General features: G+C 26.9%; 1 protein-coding gene across 1 annotated transcript in view; it reads left to right on the plus strand.

Moving 5' to 3' along the window:
* The first annotated feature begins 404 nt into the window (after positions 1–404).
* The window catches only part of LOC107442619 (gamma-aminobutyric acid receptor subunit beta-like), an 84,020-nt gene continuing 64,716 nt past the window's right edge, over positions 405–19,708 (plus strand). Inside the window, exon 1 of the mRNA XM_016056229.4 lies at positions 405–517. Coding sequence (XP_015911715.1) covers positions 462–517 — 56 coding nt within the window. The 5' untranslated portion in view covers positions 405–461. The remainder of the gene's footprint in view (positions 518–19,708) is intronic.

Here is a 19,708-nt window from a genome sequence, read left to right on the forward strand (position 1 = left end):
AACTTCGTAATGAAAAATTATCATCAAATTCACCCATATCATTAGATCGCTTAGTTATAATTTTCATTAATATTAAATAAGCAAAATGATTGAAAAGCTGATTACGGTGAAACAACATTTCTTCACATAATGACTTATTATTATAAGCTCCAAAACTAATTTGTCTAGAGTGCAGAAAATATGAGCTACTGAAAACAATTTAACTCAACAGACGCTATAACTACTCCACCCAGTTTTTATCCAACTCATAATGAATATTAAACTCTAAGTGCATTTGTGAGCAATCCAGGATTTCTCTTATTCGTGGTAAAATTCGCATTGCCATAGCAATTAGCGAGCTTCAAGCACGCACTCTTACGTCATATTTAGGGCGCACGCGTAGACAAACTAAAAAGAAGTGGGAATGTTTCTATCTTGGTCTTAACGTGACGGTATGTCCTCTTCTCACAGAAGAAATAAAGATGTTGATAAGTTTTCTCAAGGGATTAATTTTTCTTTCTTGTTTTTTTAGTATTGGGTAAGTATTAAATTTAAATTAAATTTTTAAAAAATAATTAATTGCTATTTTTTTAAGAGAAGAAATCGGAAAATAAATTATTAGTGTAAAAACTGTGAAAACTTAATCTAAAGTTTTAAGTTTTATAGTTTAAATATAACAAGTTTTTTCCTAAAAAATGCCGCAACATTTTGTTGTGTTGTAAACAGTACCTTAACTCTTTGCGGGGTAAAAAGTTTGAAAGCCAAAAGAATTGTGTTAATCCCTCGCACGTCTGTACAAAAGAAATTTTCTTTATCTTTTATCTGTTTATCTTTGATAATGTAGAATTGTTGATTAAAATCTGCTTTACTTAAGAGATAAAAACAAATAAAATTTTATGGTTTTTATTATTGTCAGAAATGAGTGGGGCATTTTTTATTCCGCAACATTTTGTTGTGTTGTAAACAGTACCTTAACTCTTCGCGGGGTAAAAAGTTTGAAAACCAAAAGAATTGTGTTAATCCCTCGCACGTCTGTACAAAAGCAATTTTCTTTATCTTTTATCTGTTTATCTTTGAAAATTTAAAATTGTTGATTAAAAACTGCTTTACTTAAGAGATAAAAACAAATAAAATTTAATAGATTTTATTATTGTCAAAAATAAGGGAGGCATTTTTTATTTCACCTCCCCTGAAATGGTTCATAAGAAATGTGTCACGGTATTTATAGTAAAATAGATCTGATATATACTAGGGTTGGCTATCACTTGACTTTTAAAATGTTGATGACAACTAATATTAGATAAAAATATAAATAGTTAATTTATTAATGTCTCACAGTGAGCAGGAATGTCTTGTTTCTGCCAGATAAATTTCCAGAATCTGAAAATTGATTTATCAGGGATTTAAATTTTTGAAAAAAGTTCATGAGATAGTCCCAGTGGTGTCGTTGGCACGGAGAATGGGGGGTATTTGTCCCCCTCAATATTTAGAAGTCTTAAAAAATCCATCCTTATATTTCAGACAAAAAATATTTCGAGAATTTTCATAATATTAAATTTAGCTAACTTAAAAGAAAGCTAAGCAAATTAAAAAATAATTAATCAATTTGCAGATATTTGGCAGAATGAAGAAATTTTATTATTTTTTTTTATTGTTTTTTTATCCGGAGTGAAATTTTAAGAACTATTGCAACTGTGTATTTTATTTTCCTCCTCCTCATAAATTAAAGTGAGCCACAACCGGCTAAAAATTTTAAAAGTTATAAAATAAGACTGGAGAAAATTGTTTTTACTGACTGATTTCAACCAAAATACATTAAAAAAATAAAAGAATTTAGAGCGTTTGAACAAAAAATATGGAAGCACTTCTATACTTACTCTATGGAAACAATTTTTTTATCAGCTATCTAATCTAAGGTTTTGGAAGATTTTCCATGGCAAAACTGTTGTCACAATTTGGAAGAACATGCTTCAAACTTATAGAAATTATGTATTTTTTGCCCATATAAAATTAGCATCAACGAAAATGAGCGATGGAAATTAAAAATGTTTTAATAGCATAATTATTTTAAAAGCATTCTTATATAAATATCACAAAGCTATTTAATTATTTTAAAATGGGTGGTATTAAAACTAAAAAGAATTTATTAACTTCCTTTCCTCATTTTGGTTGAACAGAGTGTGGGTAAAAATGTAAACTAGGAAGCATGATCTTGCAAACTGCCAACAGTTTTGCCATTAAAAATCTGCCAAAACATTTTCTGCTAAAAGAACGATTGTTTACATAGAATTAGTATAAAAAAGTTTCCATATTTTTATCCAACCTTTGAATGTAGAGTTGTTAAAATTGTGTAACTTAATACATAATAAAGTGAACATAAAAACTTTTGAAATTTAGACCTCATAAAATATTAGACACCACTTTTTTAAACTTACCCATGAGTCTTACACTTATAACAGTAATTGCAAGTTTATGTTAATGTTAAAAAGATTTTAATCTTTTTAAGTTTAAAGTTCTGAAAATTTAGAATTTTCATACATTTCCTTTAAAAACGTATTCGTAGTTATGGTCAAGAATATTTAAAGTATGAATACCTATTTCAATTTCGTAGCCACTTTTTAAGAATTTTATGTCCCTGTATAATAAGTAATTTCAACATTTGTAAAGACAGAAACAACCAAATAATAAATAGGAAATTATGGAATTATTTTCAAACTAATTAATAAATTTTTATGTATCTTTTGCTTATCAACAAGAAGTTTCAATTATTCTAAATATTAGCGTTTTGTATTTAAAAAATTTTTTTATCGTTTTCATAAAATTTTAACTTATATGATTTTAAATAAAATGGTTTAAATTTTTTTAATTTCAAAATTTAAAATGAAGCAATTTTTTCTAATCCTTCTTCAACCAAATTAATTCTAAAATAATTTCGAACTTTAAAGTTTGCATCTTTAAACAATTTCAATTTGTAATTTGATTGATTGTCTCATCCTCATTACATTTATCTTTTTCAGTTTTCTTTAACTTTTTACTGTTTTATTTTACCTTATGGTTTTTATTAAATTATAATTTGAGATGGAAAGATATTTAAATTTTAATTCAAGCAGTTATTTCTAATTTCGACAACGATCAAATAATCACAAGTTGTTAAATATTTCATTGTTTTCCAATAATTCATGTATATTTTTAATATTTTTCAAAACCTGTATTTTTCTTTGATTGCCCTGATTTTTTATAATTACTCTGATTATGATTATTCTGATTATTAATATTTTGTTAGGTTATGATTATTTCAACTGGCCTATTTTGGTTTGATTATTATATCAAAACTAAAACTTTTAAAAACTCAGATGAGGCGTAATTTTTATAAAATAAAATTTTACGAAAATTCAGTTTTATTGAATATTCAGTTACATTTTTGAGTTTTAGGAAATAATTTCCCATAGTTGGATCTGGAGCTTTCAAATCAAGGTTAAGTCTAGTTTTATTTAGTTTCCTTATTTAACACATTTACCGCCAATTTTACGGAAACAATATTTTTTTTAAAAAGCACTTTAGCACGTATCGGTAAATTAATTGTTTCCTTAATTACAATTAACTTTCGAAAACAATATATTTGTATGACTTGGTATATTAGTAATTTAAATATCTTTATCTCATTCTGAAATCTATCATTGGTCTATCACTGGTTATCTAAAGATAAAATCAAAGTTAAATTTTCTTATTTCAGCAACCATTTTAGTTTTAAAATTTTACAATCTGTGTATTTTAACGAACAATATATTATTCTCATGAGAAAAAATCATACTTTCTGAAAAAATAGTTCAAGTAGTTGAATGATAATATGCATATTGCAAAGGCTTTATGTGTTTTATTGACACAAACTGCATGTTTTAATTTTATCTCGCGATATCGCGTGATCAGCAACGAAGGTGCTACCCGCAAAAATAAAATAAACTTTTATCTCAACCCTTTGCCTGGCATTTAACATCTGCACTCCGATGTCGCCACTGAGCATCACCTATATCAGAAAGCCTCCACACACTGTTTTTTATAAGTAGTCTGCGCAGAGTATTTAAAAAGTGAATCAGAAATTTATCATACATTTTTGAGAATTGAATCCGTATATAATAGTTCAAAAAACATTTTAATCCACGTGAAGTCCCAAGGGTTAAAAAAAAATAAAGCCCGTAAAAGTCATGTATGGCAAATACAAATTGATTTTAGATATTTTCCTGTTATCAAACCGAAAAAGATAGAGTTTAGCACTTTCTTTAAAGTTAAGTTTATAAATAAACTAAGAAATATAAATTTCAGAAAAACACATAGAGTCAACATAATAGAGAAACAAAATATTAATTTTTATTTTACAATTAAATTAAATATCGGTATTTATTTAAATAACAATGTGAAAATAGATAACGCGCTGAACGTAGAGAGACGTTTTGTGTTTCCTGCTTTTGAAAACAGGAAATAAAAGAAAGATTGTTAAAAATTGAAGTAAAAATTAATAAAATGAAAGGAAAGTTTAAAAAATAACAATGCAATATGATAACCAAATAAGAGAAAACTGATAAAATAGAAATAGGGAAGAAACTGGAATTAGAATGATAATGAATTGAAAAATATCATTAACATGTTCAAAAAATATCTAGTATTAGCCAAATATCTCTAAAGAAATATACAATAATATGGGAAATTAAATAATAAATTCGTCAAGAAATTTTTATCTGTATTCAAATAATCCACAATTAATCTCCACACAGTACTTTTATTTCAGTTCTAAGGATATTCCATAGAAGCGAAATAATCTAATTGTATACTTAACTTCAGTTTTTTTCATATAAAAGTTCTTCCTAACTTATTTAAGTCTAGCATCTTAATATTGAGATGGTTTCCTTTTTTAATACATGGCTTGCCCGTCTGGCCAAATGGTAAATAACTACAAACTAGATTTGCAAATATTAGATCGATTTTGCAAGTTCTTAAAAGGTTTAGTATGACAGTTCTGAAAAAAATGGTGAATTATATAAGCCTACGAATTGCTTAAAAAAAGTGGTGGATAAAAATCTACTTAATTCAATTTATTAAACCAAGAATCACAATTAATAAATTAACACTTGAAAATATTTATTCGCTGTTCGGAGCAAGTTAACATCTCTGCGTATATAAATAAAACTATTTTTGTGTGTTCCATATTGCATTAATTTTTTCAACTCATTTTAGTAACGATAATAATATAAACAAAATTTAATCGAATTATGTATTTCGAATAATCTTGGCTTCACCGATCACCCCCGTGGAGCTACGAACAAACTCAGAAAGTTTCAGCATTATTGATATGTGCCCTACCGACATGGCATTCAACTTGTTAAAAAGAAAAAAAGTGTTAGCATCAGCGCTTTATTTCTATTTGTAAGAACAAGACCAGTTTTCCTGCCATATTATATTGATAAAATTAATGCTTACAATTAGATCTAAAACTTTCTGACAGTTCAAAGTTAAAGTGGTAGATAACTGAAGAAGGTTCCGATTTAGTTTAATCGTATTTGTTCTACCACTTGTTTCAAATTAGCACCTTTCAAGTCATCGTAATATTAACCCACCAACCACTAAAATTCTCATATTCTTTGCTGCACTTTAGAAAAAAAGAAAAAAAACTGGTATCTAATTTAATTTAAATTTTAAATTTTTTCAATGAAACAAAAACACTGACCAAAATATTTTAATTATAAAGTTGTTATATTTTTGAATCTGAGTAGTTTTGGGATCTGAGTTGCTTTTAAAACTGAAGCGTTATTACCGTTCGAAATTACCATCGTAGCTTTCAGCGTTAATCACTAATTACTCTTTTTTGAATAGATACTTTTTACATCACTACTAAGTGTTGACCGCTAAAACACTCATATTCTTTGGCATACTTTTTCCAAAAGGAAAAAAAAAGCTGGTATTTTAGTAAATTGATTTTTTAAATTATTTTATTTGAAACAAAAACTTTCACCAAAGTTTTAGTATTACCATGATGGCTACAACCAGAAGAAATTTAAAAAGTAGCAGATAAGATAAAGTGAAAATGCAAATTATTTTTGCCATTTCTTATCTATCAAAATATATTTGTAAATTAGACTATTAGACAGATGTCTTAAGTGAGCACCTGAGATCACAAAGCGGTTCTTTACCCATTATGATAATTTCGTTAAGGTGATGTCATAAAGTAATTTTAAAAATATGATGGTTGAAAGAAGTGAACGCAATTGCATTCTTTTATTAAATAGTTATATATTTAAGTTCTGCTAAAAGTATTTAAAAAAATTTATTTGATTAAACATAAATTGTTCAAGAAAAGTTTATATATGCGTTTATTGTTATTGAATTAAATATTATATATAAAAATAAATAAAAATCTTTCAAAGAAGAAGAAAAAAATTATTAAAAAAAATTTTTTTTAAATATTCACAGATTTTAAAAAATTAAAATAATAATTAATATGTAAAAAAAATAAAAATGACTAGAAATAAAATAAAAATTTTAAAAAAATGAATGAAAATAAAATAAAATTTAAAAATAAAATAATTAAAATAATAAAAAAATAAAAAGTATAAAAAAAAAATTTAAAATTCTACCTTTTTTTATTTTTTAAATTTTAAAACTTTTTAAAAACATTTTTTTAATAATTTTCTTCTTCTTTAAAAAGTCTTTATATATTTTTATATGCATATGTATATTTATATAAATGGATAGAGACATAATAATCATTTTTAACTTTTTTGATTTCGGATCTATATACTTCATCTGTTGTTTTGTAGGTAATACTAGCATGAATTTTATCATCATGGGAAAAACTCTTCCACGAATCTTTCGTGGCACCCTCTAAAAATGTACCTCATTGTATAAACACTAATATTCAGAAAACTTCAGCTCAATAAAATTATATTTAACCCCCGCCCTCGAGCGCCAAAGTTTTAAAAAACTTTTTCTAAAAAAAGTTTTATGAATACAAATTTTGGCTCATTTTACAGATAATATTTTTAAATTCATCTTTAGCACTAGGTTTACGGACGTTTCTTATAAACCGATCTATACGAACATGCGTCGATTTGACGCATGAACGAATACATATAACAGCACTTACAGAGATGCCAACTTGCTTCGGACAGCAAATATACATTTTAAAGTGGTAGTTAATCAATTATGATTCTTGGTTTAATAAACTCAATTTAGTAGATTTTTATCCACCACTATTTCTAAATTATTCGTAGGCCTATATAATTCACCACTTTATGTTTGCGAAATTTACTTAGTAGTTATTTACCGTTTTTTTAAATTATTTTGGCATGTCTGGAGCAGTTGGCATCTCTGCACTTAGAAAGCAATGCAATTATATACTATAGGGGAAAAAAGGAAAAAATGAGATATATATTTATGAAATATTCTAGTATTTTATTTTTCAATACTCGAACTGATATTATACTCGAAGTTACTGAAACCTTCTAAATCTGACACTCTGACATCAATTGACATTCTGCGTTTGTTCTTTCTATTATTGCTCATCGGCAACAGTTGTTTATCGCTTGTTTCATTTGAGATAACGATATCGGACAACGGATCGAAGTATTGTCGGTATTCATTGATGTGATGTTTGCATGTTTACTCAATTACGATCACGACAAATTACGATTTTACAAATTATGATCACGTCTAATTAACGCATATCCGTAGATATAGGTATACCAAAAAGAGAATTTCAGTATTTCATCGCTTTTGAAGAAAATAGACTTCAATATATATTTACCTCGATCAATGGATAAAAGTCATTACAAGAGATAAAATAAAAATACAAACGGGTTTTGTAATTTTCCTTATAAAATTCGAAATGCATCAAAATGACGCTTCCCGTAAACCTAGTGTTAATACTTAAAAAATTGTCTGTAAAATGAATATATCCAAAGACACAAGGCTTATTTGATATTTATCCCAGCAAAATCATTTTACCTCCATTGAGTGTTTGAAATCAGTGTGCAGTCAGTAAAAGAAAAAAACAGATCACCCCTATTTTTTACTCTCATGTTATTTATAGTGTCACGCTTCTCTACATATCTTTTGAATGAATGGTTTAACTTCCATAATTTTTTTACACAAAGTTATAAGCCCTCGACTCAAAGACAAATATTTAATATAATGGGGAATTTAAGTGAATTTAATTACTTTTTACTAATTAATTTGTTAATGATGAAATAAATCTCAAATTATTAGGTATAAAAATTTTATACATTCAGAATTTTCAGACTTTTTTAAACCAACATCCAGATTCTAAAAGCAAATTTTAAAACTTAATTATATAATGGTATTGAAATGAGAGAGAGATTACATCACCGAATTGCAGTACTTCATATTATACATCATACGAGGCTTTCAGTTATAGGAGGCGTTGGGTTACAACGCCTCCTATAACTGAAAGCCTCCACACGGTTTTTTATAGGTAGTCCGATCAGACCACTGTGAAGGATATCCACTCACCGAACGAGTCATTTAATACAGAATATAGTTAAAAAAAGAAAGTGGTAGCAAATATATGACTGAAACTTTATTTTATTTATGAATATTATTGGCTTGCTTTATTCACTTGTCAACCACTACAGATTCAATTCTCAAATATATAAGATAAATTTCTCTCAATTACTTTTATAAAAGGTTTTGGGTACATGCGCACAACTGGTTCGCTTTTCAAGCAGTCTGCGCGGACTACTTATGAAAGACCGTGTGGAGGCTTCTTGATGTAGGAGGTGATGGTTAACCTATTAATAAAAGAGCTAAGCCTTCTTTTAATGATTGCTCTAGGAGATTAAAAAACACCCATATGTTTAAGAATTTTATCTGTTAGAAACTGGAAAATAGTCATCTTTTCTCAATTTGATATTTTTTTCTTTTCTTTAAATTTTGTGTATTAGCATACCTGTCAACTTTTAATCCTTTCGAGGATGATTTTCCCCAGTGGTAGCAAAATAGAATTTAAATTACAATTTGCGGCAGAAGCATACACTGTATTTTGAAAAAGCTTATCTGGACTACCACATCAGTATTACATATTAATATATATGTCTCATTATTTTAAAAATAGTGGTGGTCAAAAAAATTATAAATTAAGTTTATAAATGAAAGGAATATATAAAAAGCATACATTTTACTACGACATCAAAGATAGAAATAAGTTTTTACGCCAAATGCGTAAAAGTTGGCAGGTATGCTCTATAACTAATACTATTAGTTATAGACTTTACTTCCAACCACCTTAATTGGTAAGGTTGCCACGATAGACTAAAAATGCAAATATTTGTAACTAATAAAATTAAACTTTAATAAATTCTAAATTTTATAAAAAAAAATTAAAATTAGCGAATTTTTATACCATATATTGCATACCTGCCAACTTTTAATCCCTTCCATTATCATTTTTTCCAGTGGTTTTAAAATGGAATTAAATTTTCAATCTTAAGCAAAAAAATACATTGTATTTGAAAAAAATTAAGCTGACAACCATGATAGTAACACATATTAATATATGTGCTTAATTTTTTTAAGAATAGTGGTGATCAAACTCATTTAAAAATTAAGTTTATAAAAGAAAAAATAGTATATATTTACTACCACTTTAAATATGAAAATAAAATTTTACGCCAAATGCGTAAAAATTGGTAGGTATAATATTGTTATGTTTTTACTTTAAATATGAATAATTTAAAATGTAAGTCCTAGTGGTAGTTATGATGAACTAATTAAAGTTATAATAAATAAATAAAATCAAATGAAATGAGTTTTTATCGCTTTTTACATTTTTAGTAGCCAGTGACATCCCTGTCATTAGTAATCTAATAACAGATTCATTAATACGTTTTTCCCACAATAGTGCTTCTGCTTTTAAATTTTAAAAGATAATGTTTTCCGTATATTTGCATATACCGAATATATATTGTTCTTTTTTATTCGTAATTCGCCGTTTTATTGTAGTCTTTTTGATTAAATGCTAATAAAATAATAAAGAAAGCTGTGTAAAAAAGCTATGTTTTTTAAGTATATAATCTGTATCTATACACTTACAGATTATATACTTTAATGTAGAGCTTTCTTCATTTTTAGTAACATTTAATCTAAAACACTAAAATAAAACAGCTGATTACGAATTAAAAATAATTTTAGTATAAAAATATATAGGACTTATACAAATATACAGAAAACGTAATCTTCTAAAATTTACAAGCATTATTGTGGGAAAAGAGTATTAATGCAGGGTTCTTACACACCTGGAAAAAAATCAGCAACTGGAATCAATTTTGCTGTAAATAAGCTGAAAATTTCACATCAGCCACCTTCGGATCTATATACATATTTATTTAGCGAAAATAAAATATTCTGGTTGCTAAAAACATAATGACAAAAATATTTTATTAAAATTACTACTACTTTTTAATTTTTCCCAGGTGCGCATGAACCCTGTAATGAATCTGTTATTAGATTACTAATGACAGAGGTGCCACTGGCGACTAAAATTGTAAATAATTTGTTAATAATTGCTTAATAATTTTAAAGGTAAATAGTCCACTATTGCTTGAAAAATACAATGCTTTAGTCTATGGAAATTTGTCCATTTTAGGAGTTTTTGTCATCATTACTGTAAATTACGAATAAAGCAGTTTTATTATTTTTTTCGTTTAAAAATTTATTAATATTTTTCATTTCAAAATAAAATCGATAAAGGCAGGTTGATAATTCGATATTTTCTTAAACTCTCATTTAGCTTCCTTAGCAAAATTCATTTTTCATTTTTCGGCCTTTTCAGCACAGTCGTTTTAAATTTCAATCACGCTTGAAGAAAATAAAAATATCGAGTGATATTCTATTTTCACATTCTTTTACGTCACATTTTAAAACAAAATAGTTTTAAAAAAAAATGGGTGAACCACATACATAATTTTAAAAAAATCCAGTTTGATTTGGATGTGTGTGGAATTTATCATATTGTTAATAAAAATATAAATATGAAATAGTAATCTATTAAGTTTAAAAGAAAGCAGAACGTGTCTTTTATCTTATTTAATGTTCTAATTTTAGAATTGACACATTTTAAAAAGGTTATGGAAAGTTTCAACTTTCTTGAATATAGCTTTAACCCTTTCGAGACAGGCGATTCATTAAATGTATTCGTAAAGAATGAGTGTAAGAATGTAAAAAAAATAAAATGCGGTAGCTTAAATTTGGTCATAGCTAATTTAACAGATTTATTTTTGTTTTCACTTTAAATCTAACAAATCCAGCCCATGTATATTAAAAGAGTAACTATACAATTTTTAATACGAACTAAGTAATGGTGAATTGAATGAAGCAAACTATTACTACCCCGCCCACAAATAAACTGCTAGAACAATAGTTTGGCTACCAGTTTAATCTTTTTTTAACCCTGATTATCGCCAGCCTGAAAATGCATATATGACTCGCCCGTCTCGAAAAGGCTAAAATAATAGCATCAAAATAAATTAAATGAAGTTAAATATAAGAAAGACATCCTTAAAATTAAAACACACATTAACAAACTATTCGGGAAAAGTATTTCGAGAAAAATATGAAAAGTTTACATCTACGAAATTTTGTTACACAAATTTTGTAACATAAATTGATTTTTGCTTTCATTTTAAATCTAACAAATCCAGCCCATGTGTGTTAAAAGTGCAACTATACAATTTTTAATACGAACTAAGCAATGGTGAATTAAATAAAGCAAACTATCATTACCCCGCCCACAAATAAACTGCTACAACAATAGTTTGGCTACCAGTTTAATCTTTTTTTTACCCTGATTATCGCCAGCCTGAAAATGCATATATGACTCACCCGTCTCGAAAAGGCTAAAATAATAGAATCAAAAGAATTTAAATTAATTTAAATATAAGAAAGACGTCCTTATAATTAAAGCTCGCATTAACAAATTATTCGGGAAAAGTATTTCGAGAAAAATATGAAAAGTTTACATCTACGAAATTTTGTTATACAAATTTTGTAACATAAATGGATTTTTGCTTTCACTTTAAATCTAACAAATCCAGCCCATGTGTGTTAAAAGTGTAACTATACAATTTTTAATACGAACTAGGCAATGGTGAATTAAATAAAGCAAACTATCATTACTCGACCCACAAATAAACTGCTACAACAATAGTTTGGCTACCAGTTTAATCTTTTTTTAACCCTGATTATCGCCAGTCTGAAAATGCATATATGACTCGCCCGTCTCGAAAAGGCTAAAATAATAGAATCAAAATAAATTAAATGAAGTTAAATATAAGAAAGATGTCCTTAAAATTAAAAGACGCATTAACAAACTATTCGGGAAAAGTATTTCGAAAAGAATATGAAAAGTTTGCACCTACGAAATTTTGTTATTCAAATTTTGTAACATAAATTGATAATAAAATAAGTTCTGATTACATTTTACACATTATAACGTCGGAATTTCAATACTGAGATCATGCAAAAAATGCTTCTAATTAGAAAGTGGTTATATGTTTACTTTTAAACTAAACAAACATTAACAGCCACTTTCAGTTGAATAGGAAGATTAATAGTTCCTCTCCCATATATATCCATATAGTTTCACATCCATGCAAAAAAAAATGTTATTAATAGTTATGATGAATACAAATAATTTGTTTGACCAAGAATAGTGTCAGTAAAGAAATAATATTAATACTATTATTTACCTTTTTAATTAAAATTCCGCCTGTCTTGAAAGGAAGAATGGGTAATAACAAGTCCATAAAAATCAGGAAATAAACTTTTTTCTGTACTAAATTTTCATTAAAACCGAATTTTCACATTTCAATGATGTAGAAAGTGCAATTATGACAGAAATTACAATAAACTCATTTTTGAATTTAAACACTTTACAAGTAGGTCACGTAAAAATACGTTTTTGAAATTTCAGCAATCCATACAAAAGTTTAAGAAGTGATAGCAAAACAATTTAATTTCCACTCTGTTTTTCAAAGAAACTATCCATTCGTGATTACTACAAACATAATTAATTCAGTATTTATGCAATCTCAGAACTACAACCACACGTAATTTTTTTTATATTCATTATTCAAACATTTCATTTTTGATACAAGAACATTTTCAAGGCTGAAAACTACGACGCTTTCCTCAAAATATTTTGAGTCGTAGACAATTAAAGACCAAAGCTTATAGAACATTTGGTAATTTTGACAACATTTTAAAAATCTCACCATGGGAGGGTTAGAACAAAGTGGCTTTTTATATAAGCTTTCAAATCATTTACAAGTAGTGGTGTGAAAAATAACTTCAAATCAAGTTTTTAAAGAAAGAATAATACATTAAAGCATTAACTTAGCTAGAAATTTTTCCAAAAAGTGTAGAAAGTTGGCACACCGACATTTTTCTCATTCAGTTGCAGTAGTGAACCGAAAACATTTTTTAATTTTGTCACTTCTTAGAAGATTTTGAATTTTATTAGTTACCACATTTAGCATTTTTAGTCACCCGTGGCAACTCTGTATATTATTTTAAAATATTATTTTATATATATATATATATATATATATATATATATATATATATATATATATATATCATTTTGAACTTATATATATATATATATATATATATATATATATATATATATATATATATATATGTATATATATATATATATATAAGTTCAAAATGAAGATAAAACAAAGGAAAATTACAGACATATGAATGAAGGGGGAAAAGAAAAATAATAATAAAAATAAAACTAACAAAAACTGGGAGGGGAAGTAAATAAATAAAAATAATTAAAAAAATCCGGAAAAAAAAGGGATAAATTTTTTTTAAAAATCCGGAAAATAAAAGATATAATCTTTTCATCAGTCTACACGATTATATCCGCAAAAAAGAGTGCTTTCTAATATTGTATCAATATAGCCAAAGCAAAATATATCAATACAATAGTGTGAGGAGCACTCAAAAAATTTTTACAAAAATTACAACAAATAAAATATAACAGAATAAGTAAAAATAACACGTAAAAAAAGAAAATAAAATATAAAGAAAAAACAGAATAAAACTTAAAACATAATCTATAAAGCGAGTAGCGAATTCAAATGAACTTACATGAACGGGAAATATTTTCGAACAAGATTGCCAGATTGCAAAATTTTTGTTTATTGTATAACTTATTGTTTTTTTAATTTTTCTTCGTGTTTTTTTGTATTTATTTATTTTGCTGTATATATATATATATATATATATATATATATATATATATATATATATATTGTATTTCTCTATCAAATAGAAAGAGGAAACAATCCTTACATATTTTCATACTCTCTTACATCAACAGAATTTCCCTTGTTTCCGAAAATATTATCCTTAATGTAAGCATTGTTTGTTAAAAGCAGAAAAAGGCAGGCCCAATTTTCCTGTGTACCATGAGGTAAACATTGACCAGCAAAAATGAAATTAAAATCAAGATATAAAAATACCAAAAGTATTCCAGCCTAGTAGTTATATGTCACACAATAAAAATAATATATTTTTCTACCTAGTAATCAAATTGCTTTTCCAAGCGTTATTTACAAACTAATTATTTTCCACTGATGAACTAGTCAAACATAAGATGTGTGGAAACACTTCGGCTTCGATCTTGCCAACATTCCAACCAACAACTCTGAATTTTTACAAAGGCCAATGAGTTACTGTTTTTGGCACCCAAACTCTTTTTTAGAGAAAGGCCAAATTTATCCCTTTGGCCAAAGTAACCACAATTAACGAAACTCATTTGCGCCTAGCGTCGTTTTTTTAAGGACCCTATTTCTAATAAGGAGGAGAGTGTTCATCAGTAGGATCTATTTTGCAGAAGAGAACTGTTTTACTTTAAGCAGTTGACTTTCTTTAAAGCATTTGAGTTTTTTACACTTATTTATGAAGAAAATTAAATCTGAAGAATCACTACGAAAAACTTGTTTTCTTGAAAAACAAAAATTTCCGGTGCTTTGTTAAATGTTAAGTACTTTTTAAAGAAGATATAAAAAGTGTAAAATGTGGTAAATAAAATAATCATACTGTAATTAAATTTCATTTCATTTAAATTAAAATGTGCTCTTTGTCATATAGAGATAAAATAAAGCAGTGTTAAATAGTTAATTATAAAGTCCGTCCGTTAAAGTTAATTATCCTCCGTCGACTTTAAAGAACAAAAATTATTAAATATACAGACCTGCCAACTTTTAATCCCTTCCATTATCATTTTTCCCAGTGGTATTAAAATGGAATTAAATTTTCAATTTTAAGCAAAAAAGTACGTTGTATTTGACAAAAATTAAGCTGACAGCCATGATAGTAACGCATATTAATATATGTGCTCAGTTTTTTTAAGAATAGTGGTGATCAAAATCATTTAAAAATTAAGTTTATAAAAGAAAAAAATAGTATATATTTACTACCACTTTAAATATGAAAATTTTTTTTTACGCCAAATGCGTAAAAGTTGGCAGGTATGAATATATTTCACTGCTTGATGTTTAGGTTTTAAGTAAAAAGGGGCACTAAATTTCTATTTATCGACGATTTCTTTTATTCTGGGCGCAACTCAAAATGCGTATTTAAGAAAATGGGCGCAACTTAAGAAACGTTTTTAAGGAAACGGGCGCAGCTTAAAGTGCGTGTTAAAGAGAATAAACATAATTCAAAATGAGTGTTTAACCCTTTCGCGCCGACTGTCACAAACACGTGACAGCAAGAAACCGTATGAATCAGGGTAAGAAGATAAAACTGGTAATCAAAGTATTTCTTTAGCAATTTATTTGTGGGCGGAGTTATAATTGTTTGATTTATTTAATTCACCATTACTTTGTTCAAAATAAAACTATTTAGTTATACTTTGAACTAACATTGATTATATATATGATTAAACTAACAATAATTAAAATAAAAGCAAAGTAAGTCTGTCAAATTAGTAACGACTACATTTAAGTTACCATTTTTAATTTAATTGCAACTTGATTCTGATTTTGTACGAATGCTTTGCTGAATCACCCGTCCCCAAGGGGTTAACAAAATAGACACAGTTTAATAGCACGTAGAAGAAAATGGACACTGCCCAAATTTTGTTTTTAGAAAATATATTCTGCACACAATTTTGGAAAATGAACAATATAATAATTCCGCTATCGGATATTGTTCATTTGCCTAAATCACTTAATAAATTTCTTTTCAATAATTTTTATTTATTTATTTATTTTGCAAGGTTGTTAACTTTTCCGTGGTATAATTCAGTAGATTATATTCAAAATTTAAATCGTGAAACGTGATTAATGTTTGAAAATACGTCATCAAACGTTTTTGATCACCACAATGATTCGGTAACTCACAAACGACAGTAGAATTTTAATATGGGGAAAACTAGTTGAGTTTAAATGGTTCATAAGTAAGAGATACGCACGTGGCACGTAGATGTTAACAGTTCATCCACTTCTTTTGATGGACAGTTTACAGACACATGCGTATTTTTAGCAAAACTAATGGGTTGCCATTGGAATTGCTTTTGTTATGTTGAAACAGAAACAAAATTTATGCATTTTTCAGTTGCCTTAAGTAATTTTAATTTTTCCCAACCTTGCTACCTTGATTTAATTGTATAAAGAATTAATGAAATCAACGGAAATGAGAATGGCTACAAATTATTATAAAAAGTCTTGAATAAACTTTTTGAAATATAATTTATTTACAATTTGTATACGATTAAATGAAAATAAATTATCAAAACATCAAGAGGGACATCAAATTTATTTATTTTCTTGACTAAAGGTGGACTTTGTCATTTTAAAAGCAATTAGGAGTAAATAATATTTACTTTTCAAACAGAAGTTAAGAGAGTAAAATTAAGAAATGCGCTGTGTACAAATAGAACGATAAGGGAAAACAGCTTGTTGCTGTGACTATATTTGTCAACAGATGTTTTCAACACCAGAAACTTTAAGTTATGCCAAGCCTCTTGCGTTGTTTTTGACATAACATTTTCTTATTTACAAAACTGACACTCAAAATGAAAAAGCTTTCTTTCAATCTTCTTAAACTCATATTCTTAAACTTACGAGCCCGTTCTTTTCTTTTGATTCTAAATGAAGGCTCATAAATTTTCCTTTAAGGAGCCTGTTAACATTTTACAATAAACATTTCTCGACATTTATTGTTCTTGCTGAATGAATAAGCCTATTAGCTTTTAGGCCCTAATGCAATTTTTTTTATTTATTTTTTAGAATTTTTTGTTGGTAAGTGAATTTTTACTAATTTAATTTGGTTATTTTTGCAAATAAAAATAAACGGCCTTTAATTGGATAAGCAGTATTTCAAAATCGTTAAAAAATTTCATTGTTTTAATTAAAAGGATTAGGTGTGTAAGCCGAAGTTTCGTTTATTTTTATGAACATAAGCGGAAAAAAAGTTAAAAAACGTTCTCGTTTTTAGTATTTTTTATTTTTTTTTATTTGGAGACTCGAAAAACAATTGTGGTTAATATAAAATACTTAACAATACCAAATATTCCTAAGAAGAGGCTAGTGTGGATAGTCAGTTTTTATAAATTTGCCAAAAAAGCTTACTATTCATTATTTTGAACACAACTATTATTTTTTATTATTAAAGTTTGAACGTTTATTGAAAAAAAATTTCATTATTGAAGGAAAATTTTTAAGGGAATTAATTTAAAAATGTGTTTAATTTAAAACTAATTTTTAAATGAGTTAACATTTAAAACTAATTTTTTCATTTTTAAATGAAGGTTTTCCTTTCTAAATTATTTATTTTAATTATTAAATTGGCTTAATTATCATCAAAATTGAAACAAAAATCATTTTTAAAGATAGTTAAACTAATTTGTATGAATACTGTTATTTTTTAAGGTGTTCTTATGCATACTACCATGGTATGGGACTATGACACTATGACAGGTAGCGTGTCATGGGGTTAATTTGGACACGTCTAAAAACTCATTATTAAAACTTATTATTTTGAAAAAGAGCAAGTAAAATAAAAAATGAACTAATTTTAACCTCAAATTACAATCTTCTGTAGAATATTTCAAAATTATCTATAAAAATGTATGTTAAAGCCTGAAAAATAAATTAATTCCATCAGTTACTGTTTTCCGGAGAGAATTTTTTTGAATATTTAACGTGGTTATTTTCCACTCCATATAAATGATTTAAAAGTTCACATGAAATGCCACTTTGTTCCAGCTCTTCCGCGTTATTTAATCACAAATTTTTTACCACGTAGTATTTATTTAAAAACTTTAGTTTTTATCATCTACCACTCTTTAAAATATTTTGCAAAAGGCATATTATTTTGGCGGCCCTGTAATATTTAAATTTATAAAAGTTGCTTGAGTCCTATCTTAATATGAATGTTCAAGTTGCTATTCTTTAACGGAGAGAAGCAATGTCAAGGATTTTTCAGAAAAATGCTTTTATAAACTAAATAATTTTTGCTGCCACCTTTCAGTTTTTGGAAAAATGAAGAATAAAACGCATGCATAAAAAAGTAAAAAAACCACTTAATATTAATTAGTCTTCAATTATTCAAATTCATCATCACAACCAAAGGATTATAATAAAAATAGAGTCATTATTGAAATAACGATAGTAAGAAATAAGACTCCTTTTGTGGAAGAAAGTCGATTGTTTAAGTGGAACGTGTTTAAGTGGAAAAGAGTATTATGAGGTCAACGAATTTATTTGGGTAATATAAGTTAGTCTAAACACACATAACTGCTAGTCTATAACTAAGGGCTCATAAAATCTCAATTATTGTTGTTTAGTTCATTACAAAGCATTGTATTATAAATTCCCTCTCCTGAAAAGAAACTATTTTTTGTGGTCAACATACTTCAGATCAGTTGTCTCTGATACAAAGTTCGTAGAATGCTTAAAAAACTAACAAAGTGGTAGCAAAATTAGGAAAGTTGAACTGTATTTTAATAGGTTTATTTGCATCACAAAGATGCCAATTGCTCCGGACAAGCCAAAAAAATTTAAAAAACAGTAAATAACCACCAAGTAAATTTTGAAAATATTTGACTATTTTTGCTTGCTTTTTAAAAGGCATAGCGTAAAGTAAGTACTATAAAGTAGTGAATTATATAAGCCTACGAAATATTTAGAAATAGTGGTGGATAAAAATTTATTAAATTGAATTTATTAATCTAATAATCGCAATTGATAAACTACCACTTTAAATTATATACTTGCTGTCCGGAGCAAGTTGGCATCTCTGGCACCACAACACTTGATGTTTCTAAATAAATATATCAAGTAGCGAAATTACAGGATCCAAAATTTTAATTTTTAACTTGGAAGCTAATAAAGAGAAAATTGTAATTTCTTTATTACAATATTATTTTTCTTATTCTTTAGTGTGCCGTCTAAGAAATCGTACTACGTTCTTTGAGTTTTGAATCCGTTAACTCGTCTGTTAAATGGGTGAAGAGTTAAATGGCACAAGAGCCGAAATCGGCTATACCACACCAAACGTATACAACATAACGTAATCAGGGTAAGGTGAAAAAACGTCGTTACAAATTGAGACTGAGGCCATAACAATTCGAAAAGGGGACAAATCATCAGGCACTCACAGAGTCGTCTTCTGCTTATAAATTTTATTTAATGACGAAATA

The sequence above is a fragment of the Parasteatoda tepidariorum genome, chromosome 12, assembly GCF_982258835.1.
Source record: "Parasteatoda tepidariorum strain Cologne lab strain chromosome 12, Ptep-v5.0, whole genome shotgun sequence".
Classification (NCBI taxonomy): Eukaryota; Metazoa; Arthropoda; class Arachnida; order Araneae; family Theridiidae; genus Parasteatoda; species Parasteatoda tepidariorum.